The 19,716-nt window shown below is 46.0% G+C and overlaps 1 protein-coding gene across 1 annotated transcript in view; it reads left to right on the top strand.

The window, feature by feature from the left end:
- Window positions 1-11,091: 11,091 nt before the first annotated feature.
- LOC125756581 (pleckstrin homology-like domain family B member 1) overlaps window positions 11,092-19,716 on the top strand; it is a 127,340-nt gene continuing 118,715 nt past the window's right edge. The window contains exons 1-4 of the mRNA XM_049411468.1: window positions 11,092-11,382; window positions 14,048-14,173; window positions 15,169-15,386; window positions 16,774-17,007. Coding sequence (XP_049267425.1) covers window positions 11,349-11,382; window positions 14,048-14,173; window positions 15,169-15,386; window positions 16,774-17,007 — 612 coding nt within the window. The 5' untranslated portion in view covers window positions 11,092-11,348. The remainder of the gene's footprint in view (window positions 11,383-14,047; window positions 14,174-15,168; window positions 15,387-16,773; window positions 17,008-19,716) is intronic.

The raw sequence follows: 19,716 nt of genomic DNA, 5'->3' as shown, positions 1-19,716 counted from the left end.
TCATCTTCGTTTCTTGTTGGTCCTACACTACAACAACAAGAACGAAGAATGAAATTATAAAGGTCACTGCTATTTTCAGATTTACTTGGTGGCATGGCGGGCTAGTTTTGCCATGATCTTGAGAACACCAGCGTAAATTTAGAAAATATGTACATCACACGAGGATCCACACAGCACACCCCGTCCCAACGGTGAGTGGCCCACGATCAGGGCGTAGCCAGGGGGGGGGGGAGAGGGGTTGGGGGGGTGGTTCACCCATCCCGAAATTTTCAGTTTTACTTGCGTATATACACGCACATACACAAGCACGCACGAACATACATAAAGTATGGTAACCCCCCCCCCCCCCCCCCCCGAAAAAATTTCTGGCTACGCCCCTGGCCCACGATCTTCCCCTAAAAAACAGGGGTGATCCTTCAGGACCTATAAATAAAGTTATTATCTATCTATCTATTCGTTCTCGTTCACTTTAACTGTTTGCGATGTGGCGTAATGATTGCTGCTGCGGGGAAGTGAATGGGTTGCTTTTCAGCAGCAGTGTCCGAGCATTTGCCAACGTCTCCAGCTTAGTTGTGAAAGCGTGGCAGTTTGGGCGACGCAGTGTTGCATGGCGTTATCGTGAAGTATCGCAACTCAGACTAGTGAAGGAAAACGAGGAGATAATCGATAGTGGGGCCACCACCGTCTTCTGTCTCTTTCTTATCTCCTCTTTCCTTCACTCTTTGAGAGTTGCGTTAATTCGGGAAAAACATAAGTTATCGTTAAAATCTCTTTAGCCAATGTCTAACGCGAACGGTCACGAACCCAAATGAAATGCACTGTACCCCCGTAATACTAGCCCTCTATTTAAGTCCTCGTTGGTGGCGATGTGCTCGAGGCTAAAAGAAGTTGACGCCGAGAGATCGTTCTTCGTGAACGTCTTTTCACTAGTTGGGGCCGGGCCAAAGGCGCGGTAAGTAGTCAGCTACCCGAAGTGACTCGCAGAGAGAAAGATATGAGTCTAGCGCCGTAAGGTGGCGTCATACTCAAGCGGACCATTTAGTAGATGCAGCTGGTGCCGTGTCACCAGGTGAAAGGAGAATGGTTGCGTGCAGCTGAAGTTTTTCTTCCTTTTTCCCCGGCCGGGGGGGGGGGGGGGGGTGTTTGTCGGTTTGTAGTGTTGACTCAAGGTGGCTTCGGAACGTGTTCAGGACAAGAATAGATCCCTTTCTACCATTTGACCCGACAGCCTGTCTCCACTACTTGATATGTAATTAGTTTAATTACATTAATTACTGCCGTAATTGATGCGTCAGTCATTTAAGATGCCCTGCCGCTACAGATGAAAAATTCGTGAGCAGGGTGTCGCGGAGTCGGACGTTTCGACAAGCGGCCCGACTTTGTCTTCAAGGCTGCAAGGTGCAGTTGCAGCCTTGAAGAAGACAAGATCGCTGTCTAAAACTCGTTCCATCGATACCTCGTGTTCACAATTTTCATCTCTTCAAGCTGCCACGTTTCCCGAACTACAGCCCTTTTCGTTTTTCTTTTTTGAACTGTCGCTACTGAAGTCAGTAATTACGAAGGCAGCGATCAATATAGCATTTTTTTTATTATTTTGAGGATTTTCGGAACCACATTTCTCGAATCACCCGTTATATACAGCCGCCTTCTCTGTAATTTCGCTAAACTAGACCACAACCGGCTGGCATTCGTTTGGAAACTTTCGCGTGTACTGGCACCACTGTGAATCCTCGTTTGCAAGAGAGAGAGAGCTAGCAGTACATCAGTGCAGTGCTCGTTTGTAGCGAGTGTCGGCGGTGATGGAACACTATAGTGATCAGTAATTTCTGTGGCTGCCGGACCCATCCGTTGATGTAATCGCTGGTGCAACGTGACTTTTCGGCCATCTTTCGCAAACTCCTGCGCGGCGGCGGCGCGTGCAGACGCGCTGCGGGGCTCTTGGCCGGCGGCGGCCAGTCGATCGTGACCCGCTCCGAGAGCAGTTCGCCGCCGGCGAGAGAAGGAGCGGGTCGCGGCTTTTTGATCACGCCGGCGTCCTACTCGCTCTCCTCTGCTCGCGCTGCTGGTTCCCAATCGCGGACAGCGGGTCGTCGTGCGCAAATTAATTACCACCCCCCATCCGTCGAATAGTTAGGAAAGCCCGCGACGCTGACTGCAGCCGCAATGGCCTGCGGTGCGCGCCGATTACCTCACGAAGGTCCGAGCAAAAAAACGCAATAAACGATGGTCGGCTTTGTTTCTGGGTGCTGTACGGAAACGTTGGGCAGGTACCGAGACCGTTCGTTTCTTTTGCGCGGTAATGGCCTTCGTAGGAAACGCCTCACACACGTAACGAATATTGACGTACATCTGGAATCGGGCCTAAAGTTACCGTATATTAGGCGTGTGTTGAGAGTACGCCGCATGCCCGTTCGTTGTCTGACCTCCTTTCGTATCATTAGGCTAAATCACTGTCCAAGCTACAATAGGTACAACGGGGTGTAACATGAGCGGCACGGTCTCGGAGCCATAGTTGTTCCCGGGGAACGGCAGTACGAAAAAGACGCAACACTGATGATTACGACGTACGTACATTATAGTGCTGCTTCTCTGTTTCGTCGTGCCCGAGAAAAGAGCTCACGAAACGCGAATTTTTGTCTCTGGTAGCTGTGTGCGCCGGGCTCGTCCTGTAGTAGTGGGGGTTAGTGAACTGCGAGCTGCAGCCTTCGGCCTGGAAGGTGGCCAAGAATTTCCGGCTGCCGTGCTCGCCACGCTCAGACAGTGTCATATTTTCCAGATTCTCTTCGTTTTTTCCACCCTCTTTATTGTGTTTTGCGTGGGGGGAATCTCCGGCATTGTTCGGTAGAACGCCGCACAGCAACAGCCTGTGTTCCACAGCACGACCTTGTTAGTTCGGTCCCGCTTTAGGCTATATTAGTGGTCGTTGGGGGTGCGATTTTGTTGTAGTATTTCACCTGTCAAAAAAAAAAGTGTGAGCCCTTGGAATGAGTATTTATATGGGTAGACAAATATATGCAAGGTCTGCCACACTGAGGTCGCCACATTAAATCACATGCTCTGGGACTGTGACAAAACCCGCTAGGTGCTAACTCCGGAACCCTTTCGCCGCGGTGGGCCGCTGGCCTTTCGCAGCCCCAGCCTCGGCGACCAACTTTGGGCTGTCCAGCAGGCCCGCGAGGCGGCGGTGAGGCAAAGCCTCGACGTCCCACGTGGGAGACCTAAAGCCAGTCGGCGAAAGCTCTGCCGGACCATCAATAAAGTTGTTACCAACCAAATCTTGGAATGGGCTGCTTAAGCTTTTAATCTTGGCTTTTTCCAAATATAGCGCTGGTAACTTGTGCGTGAGCTGATGTGTGCGGAAATCGGGATATAGGCATTCGGAGAAGTGCAAGCAGCTTCCTTTACTTACACAAGTGCATCTGGCAATTGTTACGGGGCGATTTTACGTTTATTGCTGTGTCCTTTCATCAGTATAACTTACACTTTTATATTTCGTACTGCTTATGTGTTCTGTTACGTAGATTATTCATCGCGCAAATCGCAGTAACATAGAGGGAGTTTATTTTTTTATATTTAATATAGTAACTATTTACGTGATCCAGTGGCCACTTTCTAGGCCGATCACTTTCGGGTTTACGCACTTTTAACCGGCATTATTGCATGGGTTATAGCGCACAGGACGCCCAGCGCTCGCTCCAATGTGACATTGCGTGTTTGTTACGTCACACGACATTGAAAGTGTCACGGGTAGTGGTCGACGGAAAATACGACCGCTGTAGCTGTTGAGACATCTGTGAATACTTCTGTTTGTATCTATACTGATCGATTCTATGAAATAACGGACACACTTCTACGCTTCTTGGTCCTTCTGCTCCTGGTCACTTACTGTGATTGGTGTGTCAGCACCAATGAACTCGCCCTGTTCTTTATCTTATTGCAGTTGAAACCTTTCATAATTATGGTGGGTCCACAGTATAAAATCGTCACATTGGACGAACAAATATTGAAGAGACAATTAACTTTTTCATACATACTTGGAAGTTCATATATTGTGTGCACGGTTGGCCGAAAACGCATCCCTCATTGAATTCACTCCGGAAGGTTTCACCTTTCGTTTGTAAGCATTCACGCCAAGGACTTAATTCGACTATGCAATCCGCTGCGTGGGTCATACTTTAGGCTGCGAATTTTAGAAGTACTGAAAATTTTGGACTTGCTTTACGTCCGTACTATCCTCATCGAAATGACTCGAGACATAGCTGCACTATGCAATTTACTCGTCATTCGATGACCTAGTGGCTGTGTCGTTCGTACGCGTAGAAGAGAGAATGGCGGCGTAACGTTCTTATATAAAGAAACATGCAGGCCTGCGTCACTTCCGGATGATGTATGGATAATTCAGAGCGAGACCTTGGAGTCGAAGCTCAAGGTGAAGATACGCACAAACCACAGTTGGGATCCTCTATGCGAAATATATGACGTACGCATACTTAGCAGCGCCCTCGTTTTTGCCTAGTTGTTCCCAGGGTTGTCATCGGAGCGCCGATCCCTCGTCTGAAGGTTCTGTCGTGTGGCTACAGCCGCAATTGCGTGCGAGCCTCTCCGAGACGGCGTCGTCATGCAAGCCGGAAGGCAGAGTGACTCTAACCCTCTGCTGGCCGGCGTCCAAAACACGAGCGGCGGTTGACGCGTTCGTTGAACCTCCATCTCTCTGCTCCGCTCGCGTGTTTCGTTTTTGCTCGCTGCCGTCTATAACCGGGCGAGACTGTCTGCCCGTGTGGCCCTCTTTTTCTTCCCCTTGTTTATATTTCGCCATCTATGTGCGTGTGTCGCCTTGCGGGGCGGATCGCTTTGGCCGAATCCTATCTTATTCACGAGAGCAGCCCGTGCCCCATATGACGAGCGCGCGATGACTGGCAGCGGGCGGTGGCCCTGCTCCGTAAACAACGTCCGATTTACGGTCTTCACGGTGAAGCAGCGGTGCAGAAAGAGGATCACTGGGTTGGAATAAAAGCTTACGAAGCGACGAAGACTCGCGGTTTGTGAAGACTGCACGGCGGACGCGTCGCTTTTTATCGGCCCGGTGTACCGCTGATGTTCTCTTTCTGACTCGTATATACGCCACGGGTAATTTGCTTCTCCTGTGCCTTAGATGACCTGAGAAGACACAGGTAGGCGATTTTGTTTGCTTGTATCTTTATTTTGCTGTCTGTTGATGCCAAGCGAATTTCTTTTTTATACATTTGTCCGTTTCTTCTTCTACATTTAACCGGAACATTCTTCCTGGGTAACATTTGCAGCGCTAGCATGTACACACGTGGAGATGGGCTAGATGTACCTTCTGTCTGCTGTGCGAACGCATAGCATATGCAGAAGACAGAAAGATACTTTCATGAATAAACAGCCACTCATAGAACTTGCGCATTCAGTTCATACCGACGCCCGTATTTAGATCTCCTTATGCAAGCTGGGACTGCCGCGAGGATGAAACGATTCTGTGGAAACTTCGCTTCGCTCGTTTTCTTCCAGATGCGCAGCGCCAAAGTTGGCGTTCGCTTCGCGTCGTTGCTCATCCAAAGCCCCTTCGGTAGTTCGGTAGCAGGACGGACGCGGGCATGAACACAACCACCTCTGCTTCACGCACTATTTCTGCACAGTTTGTCTCATCGCCACGCTCGACAGAACAGCGTGTGACTTCGGCTGGCGCGTTTGAGCGGAATGTTCTGCGGCTCTTTCGGGCCGGCTTTGCATCAACCGCAACTTCCACAACGCTAACAGACATATTGTAGCTCTGAAGCACAATCACAAAAAGAAGAAACACAAGACTACAGGATAGCGCCCGTGCTATCGTCCTGTTTTCTTCTTTTTGTGATTGTGCTTCAGCGCTGCAATATATCTGTTAGCAAACACCAATTACCCAGCAACACGTTCTTCCACAACGCTACTTGTTTTAGTGAGGAACCACGCGCTTACAAACCATTCGATTGTCTGGGACCGCCCTTACCAGTCGGCCCAAAAAACTCACGCCGCTGTCAGCGAAATCGTCACGCCGGCGCTTGTTGGCGTTTGGATTAAGTGCCCGCGCGCGCAGACTTTTCGTCGAGGAGCAAGGAGTGCATTGAAGGCAGGAGGGGTGAGCTTGTCGTAAGGACGCTTATTCTCGCCGATCTTCTCTTGTTCTGTAGAAATTTGAGCCAGAACATTTCGCTTTCTCTCCGCAACTATAACACTGGCACTGCTGTGCCAGCTTCCACTTTCAGAGACACCTTTTTATGCTGTTATTTTCTCTTTTCGGGCTTCCGTTCTTCGTGGCACTGCAACTCGGACAAAAAAAGAGCAGAGAATTCCCGACTGGCCTCGCAGCTGTGGCGGCTGCTTACTCCTTTCTCGACCAGTTGCGCCGTGGCTTCGTTGCGAGAGGCCGGTCGTTAAAAGTCCGGGGATATCCGCGTGGAAATGAAAACTCGCTGCGCATCCTTCGCGTTTCTTCTTCTTTTTCGTTAATTGTCTTTCTCTCGTTGGGATTGTTCCCGACTGCACGCGCGTGCTTGGGTGGCCTAAACGGCTTCTTCGTTTATTCGTGCTTCATTTCGGCTGAAAATTTTGTATCGTCTCAGTTCTTGTCCCTCCCTGAAGACCATAGGCCGAGGGCGTCGCCATTCGGCCGTGGCCGCCGGTTTCCCGCCGCGCTCTCTTGATTTGTGTCGCCTCTCCTGCAGGAACGAAGCCTTCTTGGCGCATCTTGGCCGCACTGCCTCTGGCGGCATGGTTGTAGAATACGCATTTGCAACTCGCTCACACCGTATCGTGAGGAGAGGCATACGTAGAACAAAAATGAACGTATTTCATTGCGCGATAAGACGGAAGGCTGATACATTCCTCAGAAGAGCAAAAATGCACTGTAAGAAAAAATTGTTAAATCAAAAGCTTAGAGTGAGCTCTACCTCTAATGACACCGAAGTGTGCGAGTGAGTAGGAGAGAGGGATAGACTACCGACAGACCCCTGAAAAATTCGAAGTACGAAACTATTAACAACGCGCTCGCGCGTACTTATGGTCACTTCATGGCTTCCGTGTTCGCCATAGCGTATATTATTTTGTGTGTGTATATACACGTGTCACAAGAGAAATGCGCGTCCTTAACTATACGTGGGTGTGGTGTTATTTTTCGCATAAGAAGTCGCGGAAAGTGGCAGTCGCTTTTTCAGGTCATTCTAACGCGACCACACCTCCTGTAGTCCTTCTGGCGTCATGAACTTTACAGCTAGAGAAGTTACATGCTAGAGAAGTTTCTCATTTCTTACGCCATGTGTGCTTCGCTTCTTAGTTTAACCCATTTTAGGTTGTTTTTAGTTGTACTCTAATAGCACTGTTACGTGCTCTTCGATTGTCATCGTACTCCGACTTGTCGATTGACCCTGCCCCAATTCCGTTTTCTTCGCAGATGTCCCGAGGCTACTATGTTGCTGACGTCATCCGAACTCTTTTGACGATGGCGTCTGTGAGATTGCTCAATTCTTCGGACCTCTACAGCTCACCGATTCACCTTAACGGCAGCTACCACGGCACCGGCTCCAACGAACGCTCGAGAACGCCCAAGGTAGGAGAGTTGCTCTACCGTGCTTTTCTTTTCCACCATGCGAAGCAAATGCGCCAGCGCCGCTTCTTGAGCAATGAAAACGACGCGATCGAGGCACCGCCTGTTACAGTTGTCGGGTCGCTTTTTGCGAGGAAACACGCTGCTAGTTGAGATGCGCATAAAGGCAATGGTGAAGGTCCTCGTTGTATTTTGTAGTTAGCGGCAAACGAAGTGGACGTCTCGCGCGTGCAAGCTCGCTATAATTATTCCATGCTCTGTAATTCTGCTGCGGTGGAAGGAGAAATGCGAGAGCATCGGGCGCGTTGTCCGACGGTTGCAGGTTCGGTCCTTGCCGGCGGCAAGTACTTTAATTTTTTTTTCACGTTTGTATCATAATTACTGCAATATACAGTTAAATGACTACAAATGATGTCCCCTGTACCTTCCTTGGCTTCATTGTCTGTCGATTTTTCATTAGGTGTTAACAGAGAAAAACGAGCCGTTAAATTTTCTTCTTTGGCTGAGCAAGTTGACACAAGTAGCTTTCAACAGAAAAAAAGAAGAGGCGAGTTGCCTCTCTAATAATTGGATGCATACCGGTAGTTTTCTTGGTGTGCTTTCCCTCGAAGCAGTCTTGAGGACAACGAGAAACCAAGTGCGTGTCTCGACAAGCGGACTGTAAGAGAGATGGATGGGGACACGTAACCGAGCGAAACTAGAAGTGTCGGTTAGCGGTCATTACGAAGTTATAGCGACGCAGACAGGAAGCGATTCTCTCGCTTGCCCGAGTCCGAATTCGCGTGCCGGTCGGCCGCCTTGCCCAACGACGTCTGCTGTGTCGCCGCCCGGTCTTGTGTGTAACCTACGTGTAGCGGCGTAATGATCCTCCCGAGGGGGCCGCGCGGCCGGTCCGCGTCGCTTTTAGGCGTCTGGCTGTGTAGCACTACTGTTGCTGTGCCTCGTGCGGAGAATTTTGCGGCCGTCTGGGGCTTCCACGATGAGCTGCGGTCGACTTCTGCGACGTGCCGTTCTTTTGTTTGCGTTTGCTGCCGCTCTGAGTGCCGAGCTGCGCTGCTCATACATACTTCGAGCCAGGAGCATCGGGCTTATGTGGGACTACGCTAAATTCGGCGTTTTCACTTCCACTGCTCCGTTTAGTTGGGCACCGCCTCTAATCTTCTCAGTTCTGCACTGCGACATAGGCTCACTCTTGCGCTTAGATGCAGGTTTTGTGTTACAACACAGGCTAGCGTGCATGCGAGAAGTACATGGCGGGAACTTCTCCGGCGGAAGAACCCCGAGAGCGCATACCCGAAATAGTGCATAGTCTTTTATCTCGGCTTGACCTGCTAGGCCAGCAGAATAAGACGCGTAAAAGTGAACGACAAGTGGTGGTGCTAGCTTAAGATGCCCCTAGCAAATTCCTGATGGCGCAGCCACCGTGGGGGCAACCTACGGTTGCAACACAATTGTGCTGAGCCTCGTTGGTGCTGGTGTTTAAAAAAAAATTGTGCTTGATTCCTCTTCATAGGAATCGTTCATAACACGAAAGTGAAACGTGTCTTCAAGAAGTAGTTGCGGCTCTGTTGGATGTTAAGAAATACAATTTGCACAGTGTGTATCGCCATTGTTATGAACCCATGTTAACACCGAGTGCCACATTTCCGCCGAGAATTTTGGTCCGGCGCGCTCAGAATCACGAATCCAAGAGGCACAGTTCATAGTGCACGCATCGAACGTGCGAAAGCGTTGTGCTTCCTGCTGGTGTCTCGCTGGACCAACGCTGTTAGCAACGCAGTCGTGACTGCGCCGCACCGAGACGTTCCCGCACTGCTTCTCTTCATCGCTCCTAGATGGCGGCGCTATCCCTGTCAAGAGTGGTAAGCAGATATAACGCGTTCGAGCCACGTGACCGTTTGTAGCTTATAGCGCTTAGCGCGTCTGGCTTCCGTGCTCGTAAACATGTCGCATTCGCTGTGTTGTCTTTCGTTCTTTCGCGCCCATTTCCTATACACATAACTGATCGATTGCGGCTAGTGAATTAAATTGAAGCAATCAACTTCGGCTTCTTCCGTTGTGCCCCTGTAGATTCGCCTGCACGGCGGCGGCACTTCGGTGGGAGTCGAAATGCAAAGTCGCCCGTGTAATTAGGTGTAGGTGTACATACTAAAAAAAAAAAAAAAAACAAAAAAACGAGTTTGTCAAATTTATTCTGGATTCCCCCACGACAATGTGCTTCATAATCATATCGTGGTTTCGGCATGCAATGCCTCTGAATATACGCAATTAATTTCGGCTTTGCTTTATCACTCAACTGTGGCGTACTTCACGAAAGCCGTGGTATCCTCTCAAAGGCTAATGCATAAGGTGCGTACGCTTGTCGCAGAATGGCCTGGAGGTGATCGAGACGAGCCACTCTGTCCGGCTGCAGCAGGAGAAGCCGCACCTGGTGAGCCTTGGCGGGGAAGGCTCAGCACGTCCGTCACCATACACCCGCTGCCCGAGGTTTGTGTATGCCTTCCACTGCTTACGCCACAGGTGCCGCGTCGCTATGGAAACGCTCGGCGAAGTGTTCTCGGTTGATCCTCCTTTCGATGACTCACGCCAGGCCGCGACCTTGACTCCTGTTTCCTGTACCGAAGACTCACGCCCATCAGCAGAGCTGTCGAAGAGTTCTTAAAACACTGGCGAGCAAGGAAATGGCTTACATCCGTCGAACGTTTTTCGGCGAATATACCAGATACCTCTATGTAATTTGGACACCTGATTACATTGTCTAAAAAAAAAAAAGAATTTCGCTTATTTCAGAAAAAAAATTAAGTGGTTTGTAAATGGTGGTCATTGAGCTTTACATTGCTTTATAATTTCTTGTGAAATGTAATAAACGATTCTTTGCTCTCATTTATTTTCAGCCATTAGAGACAACGAAACAAGAAGTGAGACCGAGTGAGATATGGTTGGAAGGACTGAGGTATCGCAGTGAAAATTGAAAATGATCTAGTCATTCTTTGTTGTGCCAGTGCTTGAGGCAGGTGACACTTATTGAGCTGTAAATAACTTGTAAAACGTTCTTGAACAGCCGAGCTTATCCTTGGGTAGGCGACTGCATTTGAAATTCGTGACTCAGTGTTTAAAGCGGGCTTCGTTGCATTACGGGTCTTAGTGCAGAGAAGCATGATTTACAGGTGTGGTACGCGCGGCAAAATTTCCAGATAAAAAGATGAGAAAAGAAAAGAAAGCAGGCCCACTGGCCTAACTTCCAAAGTCACCGTCCCATTTCCACCGAAGCTGTCTGTTCAACTAGACGATGGAAATTTCTTCAATTAGTAGCAGGCTCCTTTTGCACCTATTCACTTTCGCCACGCCAGTGCCACTCCTTACAGTTTTTTCCATGTCGACACCACCTGTACTATCGTCATAATATCATAATATAACCGATATCATATACTCCTTCGTTAAATATATATTTTCATTATTGTTTCAGATTTATTTTATGACCACATAATCTCGCAATGCTCCTTCCTCGTGTAATACCCACTATGGGCCTTAGCGGTTCAAGTGATGACAGGCATCACAACGTGACAGTGAGGGTGACACTGGGGACCATTTTTTGTTTTTTAGGAAAGACAAGAATAGGAAGGAATGATGCTGCCATGCCACAGGACATTGTGGTCCAGGGTCCAGCTGTTGAGGCTGAACACTGTTACATCCAGAACGAGTCTGGGAAGGTTACCCTGCATCCCCTGGGGAACAGATATCCATTGATGGAATGGCCGTTACTGAGCCATCGAGGCTACATCAGGGTACGTTTCTTTTGCTCTGCACATGCCATGTTTTCTTTCATTTATTACTGCTTATCGCATTTAAACGAAACGTCTCAGTTGCGTGGGCGTGATGTCCAATCTTTTTTATTAGAATAGTAACCAGTGTACTAAGTTGACACCTCTTTTAAGGAATGCATAATTTAATATAAAGGCGTTTTTTTAAAGAAAGGCCTTTTTTGTAAAAAAATCCAATCTACAACCAGTGCTGTGGTTCTACTTACGCCTTATTCTTATGTCCGTCATGCAATGCGTGGGTAAAATATGGCCTGCACACTTGCTTTCTAATAATATTTTTTGTTCTATAACAATCTGTGAAGCTACTTCTGTAACAATTAGCTAATGCGTGTACCCAGTGGTCCTAGTTATCTACTCTGCAAGACAGCAACAGCTAGCTTTGGCAAGGGGTTCTAGAAGGGGCAAAGAAAAAGAAAGCTTCAGTCTAAAATAAAATAGAATGTAAGAAAGGGTACTTACTAATTTGAAAAGAGGAACTGCCAGTCTGTCATTGCATAAAACTTTCTGATCATAGCTTTATTATTATTCAACAGCGGTTTCTGAGGCTTCAGCTTTCTTTAGGTCAAAAACTTTCCATAACTGTTGCATATGTCTGTAACAGCCTCTGTCTTTTAGTAGAATAGCCTTAATACTGCATCTTGAGCTATCTTTCTAAACACATATATTAAGTTTCAACACTCAGTGCTGTTTGAAAAAAGAAAAAGACTCAAAGGCTGTCATTCCTTGTGCTTTTGTCATGGCAATTTATGTAAAAAACATGACCCTGAAAGAATTTGAAGCTTTCTGAACAAATGAGAAGTATCCTTGTACTTTCTTGGCCTCTCACTGTACCTTTCTGGTAGTTTCATCTATGAACTGTACTCTTGGAGAAACACAGCCTTTAATATATGTTAATATCACTCTCGTCTGAATTGCATTTCCTTTCTTTTATATAAACAACAAAACAAAGCTAATGTACAGGCTAAGGGGATTTGCCTTATTGTGGTAAGACATAGACATCAGTATATTTGGCTCTTCTAGTGGTGGCAGTTGATACCCTCACATTATTTAACTTGTGAGCCATAGATTTACAGCAATGAGTGACCCATTATGGCTTAACAAATCATTCTACATTGCTAGTTTATTAATGTTTTTTTTATGTTAATATCATTTCTGAACTTCTTATATAGGCTGAGGTGAAATTTTTTATTCATTGCACTTGTCCTTTTATTAAACAATGGCTACACATCTTGTTTATTAAACGTCTAGAAATATTGCATCTAGGCAGTCATGAGATATTTTATGGTAACCTGATCTGGCTGTACCTACTTCTGGGCTTTGTGAATTTTACACATGTGCTGGACTTTATTCGTATGCTTTATGAGAGAGCAGTATTCTAAAGTTACAAAAGTTGTTCCATGTTTCTGTTCCACGTCTCCGAATGAGGAAGACAACTGTGAGTATTGAGTGCAATCGCTTGCTGCAACCAAACTTGTAGTCTGCAAGCATTGCTTTCTTTCTTTATATGTATTTTTATTGCACCACTGTTGGCTTTTCTTTATGCTTTCCCTTCAGTTTGCATATGATGAGCCTAATGAAGTGTTTATACTGTTGCACTTCTGCTTATTTTCACTTAACATTTTGTGTGCACGTCCTTGTTCATACGTAGGTTTCTTTTTGACGTAGACATTACAATGTTTCTGTATGCATTGCGCTTTTCTGATGCTATGGTGTTCCAATGTATGGTGGATTGCAACTTCATCAAACTGTCCTTTGTGGCAGTGCTTTAGGATTACTCCATGTGACATTACCACAATTGCATTTTAATGTGTTTTAATATCCTTACCAATAAGTAACCTCAGCATCTCATATATGAAAAAATGGCTATACTATGTTGTATTGGACAAAGTTCTTATGAGGCCTGCAGGGCTTGCGCTACACTCTGTTCTTGCACTACGTCAAACCAAGGAGTGTGATGTGAGTGGTGCAGGCTAAGTCGTCTGACTGAGAGCAAAAGTAATGTAGTTAAGATTGTGCAGCCTAATCAATGATCACTATTATACATTGTTATTTGCAAGGCTGCCTCATAGAAGAAATGAGTGCAGGGTGTCAACACTGATAGGTTTCTTTTGGGACTTAAAACTTTGTTGCAAGTTGGATCTCTTTACAGCGCTACTAATAAGCAGGAAGTTTGCTTTTGTGGTAGCAGAAGGCAGAATTATGCTTGCAAGTCTTGAGCCGTCCTCTGACATTCATTGAACCTACTCATCATATGAGCTGGAACAATGTGCTGCACCTTTGTAAGATCGGTCGTGCTTCATTGTGTCAGATGGCTATTAGTGTTCTTCGGAGAAGTTCACCATATCAGCTCCTTTTGGATTTTGTGGAACTCAAAGATGGTTTTGCATGAAAAGTGGGCAGTTATAATCAGCTTGCTAAACTTTATCCTGTACAGAAAAGTTATGAGACAGGCTAATTTGACTAATGGCCGTTTTTATCTGCATGTGTTTGTAGCTGTAATGTTTTGAGCTGCTATTGTGTTCAGCTGTGTAGAACAAGATTATATTGTGACTGGCATTGTAAATGTATTGCAGAACCATTGGTATTTGCATTAATGGTTATTTTGGTTGTGTGTTGATCCACTTTGCAGGCTGCATGATTTGCATCGGAAGGTCAAACTTTTTTCGCTTCAACAATCCTGAAGAAGCCGAGAATCTGAAGAAAGACACTCTCCCAAATGCGAGGCTACCACCCATATCTAATAGCTTTCGTCCAGGTTGGTAGTTCCTATGTTATATTAAATTATTCGTGTAGTGGTTCTTAAATATGCACATTTGCCTTCCAATTATTAGGCACAAAGCCTAATGCTTTAAGCAATGCTTTTACTATTGTGTGACCTGAACATTTACTCGAACAACTTTGAAAGTAGCAGTTGCACAAATGACCGCTCTGAACGGTGTGGTGACGCAAGTAGTACACTGTAGATACTGGACTCACTTTAGCTGTGCGGCTTAAGTTTGTGGACCATGCTCACTGTCCTCATTGTCATCAAGTTACTTTTCCTTCTAGGCATAAGTCTGCCCAATAATGTGTTTTGATATTTTAGTTTTATGGGAGAACTGGGTTAGTCAAAATGTGTTGTAGATATAAAAAAAATATTTTACACAAAACAGAGAAAGAAGAATTGACAGGATGAGCACTGACGGGACAGGACAACCTATTCATATTTCTTCTAGTGCATTGTTTTCTCTTGTGTTTCGGCCTTGTCACTGAATTGTTACAGAGACCTTGCAACATTACTGTCTTGCTGGAATGTTGTGCATATGCACATGAAAAGATATTTAGTACAATGTTGAGCAGGTTTTAGTAGTTATAAAATGTGTACTGCCCAATATGCCTCGGTTGGCAAACCTGTGTGTTGAGGGGCAATGTGGCTCCAAGTCTAATCGAGGATTAGATAAATAAGTTATATATTTACCCAGCATGATTTTGTATGAACCTGGAGTGATTTCATAAAAATTTGGGACAAATCCACAATATCTGGCGCAGTTGACAAACCTGGAATCGTAACTAGCATGTGTTTCTGAGAAAGCCAGTGGGCATATTCACCAACATAACAGTAAGGTATGCTCGATTTGGGCTGGTCAATCCACGTTTGTACACGAATTTTGAAATGGTAGTCAAAATTCAGACGTATGTTTGAACTAATCGAGGAAACATTATTATTGCAATGTGCAAGTAATTAACTGCTGTGGCTTTTTCCTTTTGCAGTAACGGAACCCCCTGGCCGTTTTATGAACAATCCTGGTGGGCCTTCCCCAGCTTCCTTCGACATAGACAACAGCGTTGATTTTGTCGAGAAGGTTTCAAAATTTGAATTTCTTGCCCACAACCGTTCGCCGCCAGTTGCCTCGTCCGAGAGTCCTCGCTGGTTTGTTCGGGATGGGATCAGGGTGTCACCATCGCCTCCTTCGCGAGTTTGCGAGCAGGTTTGTTTTAGTGTTGGTTGCTTCTCTTAGTTAATCATCTGATGCGAAAATCACACTTCCTTCCAGGGCCATATTTATTAATCGTGGATGGCACAGTGAACTTTGATCACACTTTTAGGATGACGGGCATTGTAGCTTTTTTGACTGCCCTGTAATGACGGCTGAACCTATAGTGATAGGTTATTATCTATAGACTGATCTGTGGCATGAAAAGGCAGGGAGAAGCATATAGCGCACTGAGCAGTGCTGCCAGATTTCTCGAGTGGCTTAGTCGCAAATAGAATTACTTAGTTCCAAATGTATCGTGTTAATCAACCATCAATTATTGCCGAGGGAGCTACATTCATTGATTGAGAAAGATAAAATGCTTTTTAGTTTCTACAAATTGTGCCTGCACCCAGACAGCACAATTTGCCAGACATACCAGGGATTGTTTTTTTAATGTGCACAAAGCATTAAGAGCTTACAATGTTTTCTTGCTTTTTGTTTGTGTGCTTTTCGCTCTAGAGAGGCAGCATTGTGTATTGTAGATTTTTGTTGGGTGTATAGTACAGTTTATCCTAATATTAAGCTTCTGCTTTTACTCACTCCTTTTTGCATTTCGTTGTAGGGTGCTCATCAGGCTGGAAACAGGGTAGAAAAAACGAAGAAAATTGTGACATTCTAGAGAATGCTGTAAGCTTCGCATTTGCTTTTTGTTAAAATTTTAATGATCATGGAGCTTGTAAAAAACTGAAGATGTTAAATTGTGAATGCATGGTGAGTATTATTGTTTGGTTGCTCAAGTTGGCTATAAGTGGGTCTATTTGATGACTGGCCTTATTCTTGGAAATTCGCGCTTTTTTACGAGGACAGACTGAGTACACACACAGAGCGCTGACTAACAACTGTTTTATTTCAATACATTTTCCTCCCATATATACCCAAAGGAAAGCATCGCAAAAACCCGAAGCAAGATAAATATTCAAATGGCATGCGCATGACAAGAGTAATTTGTTCCTATGAAGTGGATTTCTTTTGAAGAAAGATTAATGGATTGCGCTGGTACATTCGTCGGCATGTGCCTGTGTCATCATATAAGATTCGGTTATAACTCGTTCCATTTTATCGTGAACCTGCAACAAGGTTGTGGTTTTCTCGATTGTGGCTTTCTTGAAATAAAACAGTTGTTAGTCTGCGCTCTGTGTTTGTGTGTACTCAGTCCGTTCTCGTACGATAAAAAGTGCGAATTTCCAAGATGCAACACCACTAGCCCCTGTAGCTGCTCTTTCCTTATTCCACGTTTCATTCGATACATATCGGTAGAATTGATTTCTGGCCTCTTTATTGTTATGGGTAGCCATTGTTGGCTATATTTGCGTAATTGAACCAACATACGGCTTTGCAGTCACCTTCCCTACGGGGCCTTCGAGCAAGCCAGCTCCTCGCTTCACCCAAAACCTCCGTTATCCTCATCACCAAAGTCCAAAGTAGACACGGAGTGAGCGCTCTGTTCTGGACGGGCGAGCCCCTTGGTGGCCGGTGGCGCTGCACCCCCACGTCTCACGCCTGGGCCACCGAGTGGCCAGCCACCGAGGACATCGACGCCCTGCGAGGTGGGTTGGCCTCAACAGCACGCAGGGTAAATAGCACTGATGTGCAGCAGCCAATACTTAGGCACGGTGCAAAACTATGCTTTTCATTTAGCCATTCAGTGGTATCCCACTGTGACTTCGTGTGAAAAACACAGGACAAGAGATGAAGGGGGCTAATGGGTGTGTGCTTTCAACTAAAGTTTGTTAATCAAAGCACATTTGTTGTGCAGGAAAGATGGAAGTTAACTGGTGTGCATGTGGGCAAAACTGCAAACATATGGCAAGCAAGAATGAAAAATTTTTGAACAGTCTCTCTAGTCAAAGCATGACCTTTGCCATCCAAGATTTACAAAGGCCTTGAAACCACCACTTTTTTGAAGTCTCCCAAACACATTGCAAGAGTAATGTGCCTCTTGGAGGTACGTTACAATTTTTGAGAATGACCAAGTACGAATGATGATCCCACAAGCTCTATGTTCCCTTTTCTGGTCTGCCTTCGTGGAAGCATCGTACGACGTTAACTTTGTAGTGAAGTCAAACAGTTTGTCAAAGCCTGAAAGAAGTGAAATGGGGGAACCGAATAACATTACCTAGGTTATACGAGAGATGTGCCAGCATCTGCATAAATGTTATGAACTTCTCTGCATGTTAGGAACTTAAAGGCAGCAATACAGGACATTCATGATTTAATTGTTATATTTATAGTGCAGCAAACTATTCATACTGTTTTGGATGTCATAGCAAGAAGTGCTACTTGGGATGCTGCTCTGCATCCTTGGAAAACCTTGACAGGGATCTTATATCCTTGAATTTTGGCCTTCAAAAAAATCTGTATGAATCCTACAATCAGCTATATACCAGTATGCAACATGACAGACAGAGCACGGATGTACCTGTAAGCTGTTTATATGGTGCAGTCTTTTCATATACTATGTGCTTGATGTGTGCAGTTATCTCCATTGCTTCGATTGTGCTGTATGCGAGTGAATATCATATAGGAACCCTCACCAGCCTCACTTGCTGCTGTCAGGCTAATGTAGCATTGATTATGCAATGGCAGTCATATTTGTAAACCATTTCTTCGATGTATGATGCGAAAATAGCTGAAACATAGAACAAAACCTCGCACTTTTTTTCAGAGAGCAACTCCCTTGTACAGCCAAGATTATATCATGTGTGGACACTTATGTGCAACATGCTTCCACTGCAACATACAAATATCTGCAGCTACACCATATCTGTGTGTTATATATTTGGTTAGAATAGGTTGCACAATGCTCGCAGGGCAAAAGAGTGTAGTAGTAGTAGTGGTAGTGGTAGTAGTATATTTTGCACTTGCTATTGCATGTCGACGAACGAGCAAGTTGTAACTTTAAGGTCTTGAAGGACGAACGCTGCTTGTCTGTCTTTTTAGTGCTGTTTTCTTTGATCGATTCATACCAACAAGCTTTGTTCAAATACTTAAAGGGATTTTGCATGGGTCGACTTATTTAGTAGAGGAGCTTCCTGTGAACAATAATGGTAAATTTCAAATGCTCTGCAGAAAAACGTGAAAAATTTGTCGACACGAGGTGTCACTGGAGCCGACATTTCAAGAAGTGGGCTTGTCTTCTTCAAGGTTGACAAGTCCACTCGTGGAAACGTGCTCCAGCAATACCCCGTGTTGACGAATCTTTCATCTCTTCAAGCTTCCATGCTCCCCCGAACTTCTGCAAAAAACATGTCACTTATAAGTGGATATTCATGACTTAACATTCCTGCCTATTGTGCATCTTTGCTTGTTTGCACCTCCCTTTCCCCAGCTTGTTTAAGATAAGTAGGCGTTCTTTGGGCAGAAAATTGCACTGCTTCCTGTATAACCTCAATTACAGTGCTTTCACCGCAATACCACAACCAATAGCACAACTGCTTATTTTTCACAAAAATTCTTGAATGTTCAGGTATTTGTTTGCTTGTCAAAACGAAAATGTAAAGAGAAAAAATTTATATGGTACTTGCTAACACTACATATCTCACGCTTTTGGCTGAGAGAATGACAACTTTTTGCAGCTGCGTCGCTGCAACCAAATCGAACGCATCTAAATAATTTGCTCATCACTAAACTGTTTTAGGACGCTTCTGTTTTTCCTATTAGTATCTTGTCATGAGTAAAGGGGCACGCGGCGCGCGCCGGACAGCGCAGGCGTCGATGGTGTGTGCGGGAATGGAAAAATACCCGATGGTGTGCACCCCGCCACGTCGACGCAAGCCATTGGCCGAAGGAAGGCGCGTGCCACGCGACCCGAACTGAGGTGCGGAACCCGAGGGATCAAGCAGTGATTGTTCGTTGGAGTCGTCAAGGAGCAAGGTGTTGCAAGCCAGCGTCGCACCCGCGACGAGTGCGGTAGGGCTCCTTCTGGGGGCAGCAGCAAGAGAGGCTCGGGAAGGTGGCCGTCGACCTTGGTGTCATCCAAGTGAGGCTCCCCGGGCTTGCAGCAGCCCGTCACAGCAGTTCGCAGGGCACCTACGGCACTCCCACAGCGCGGCAAGACGACAGCGACCCACGACAATCACGGAGAGCCACGTCGGCAGTTTGACCCAGTGGCACCAAGAGGATAGGCCGAGGGTTAGGCCTAACCGGACGAGACGACGTTCTCGAACGAAGACCGACGGGTCAGCGACGAGGACGACCAGCGAGGCGGCAGCTTCGACGACGGCGACTCCCAGACGTCGAAGAGTAGCATCGACGGGACTCAGCGTCGACTTTGGCGCGGAAG

Source organism: Rhipicephalus sanguineus, unplaced genomic scaffold, assembly GCF_013339695.2.
Source record: "Rhipicephalus sanguineus isolate Rsan-2018 unplaced genomic scaffold, BIME_Rsan_1.4 Seq215, whole genome shotgun sequence".
Lineage (NCBI taxonomy): Eukaryota > Metazoa > Arthropoda > Arachnida > Ixodida > Ixodidae > Rhipicephalus > Rhipicephalus sanguineus.
This window is presented reverse-complemented; position numbering and strand designations above follow the sequence as displayed.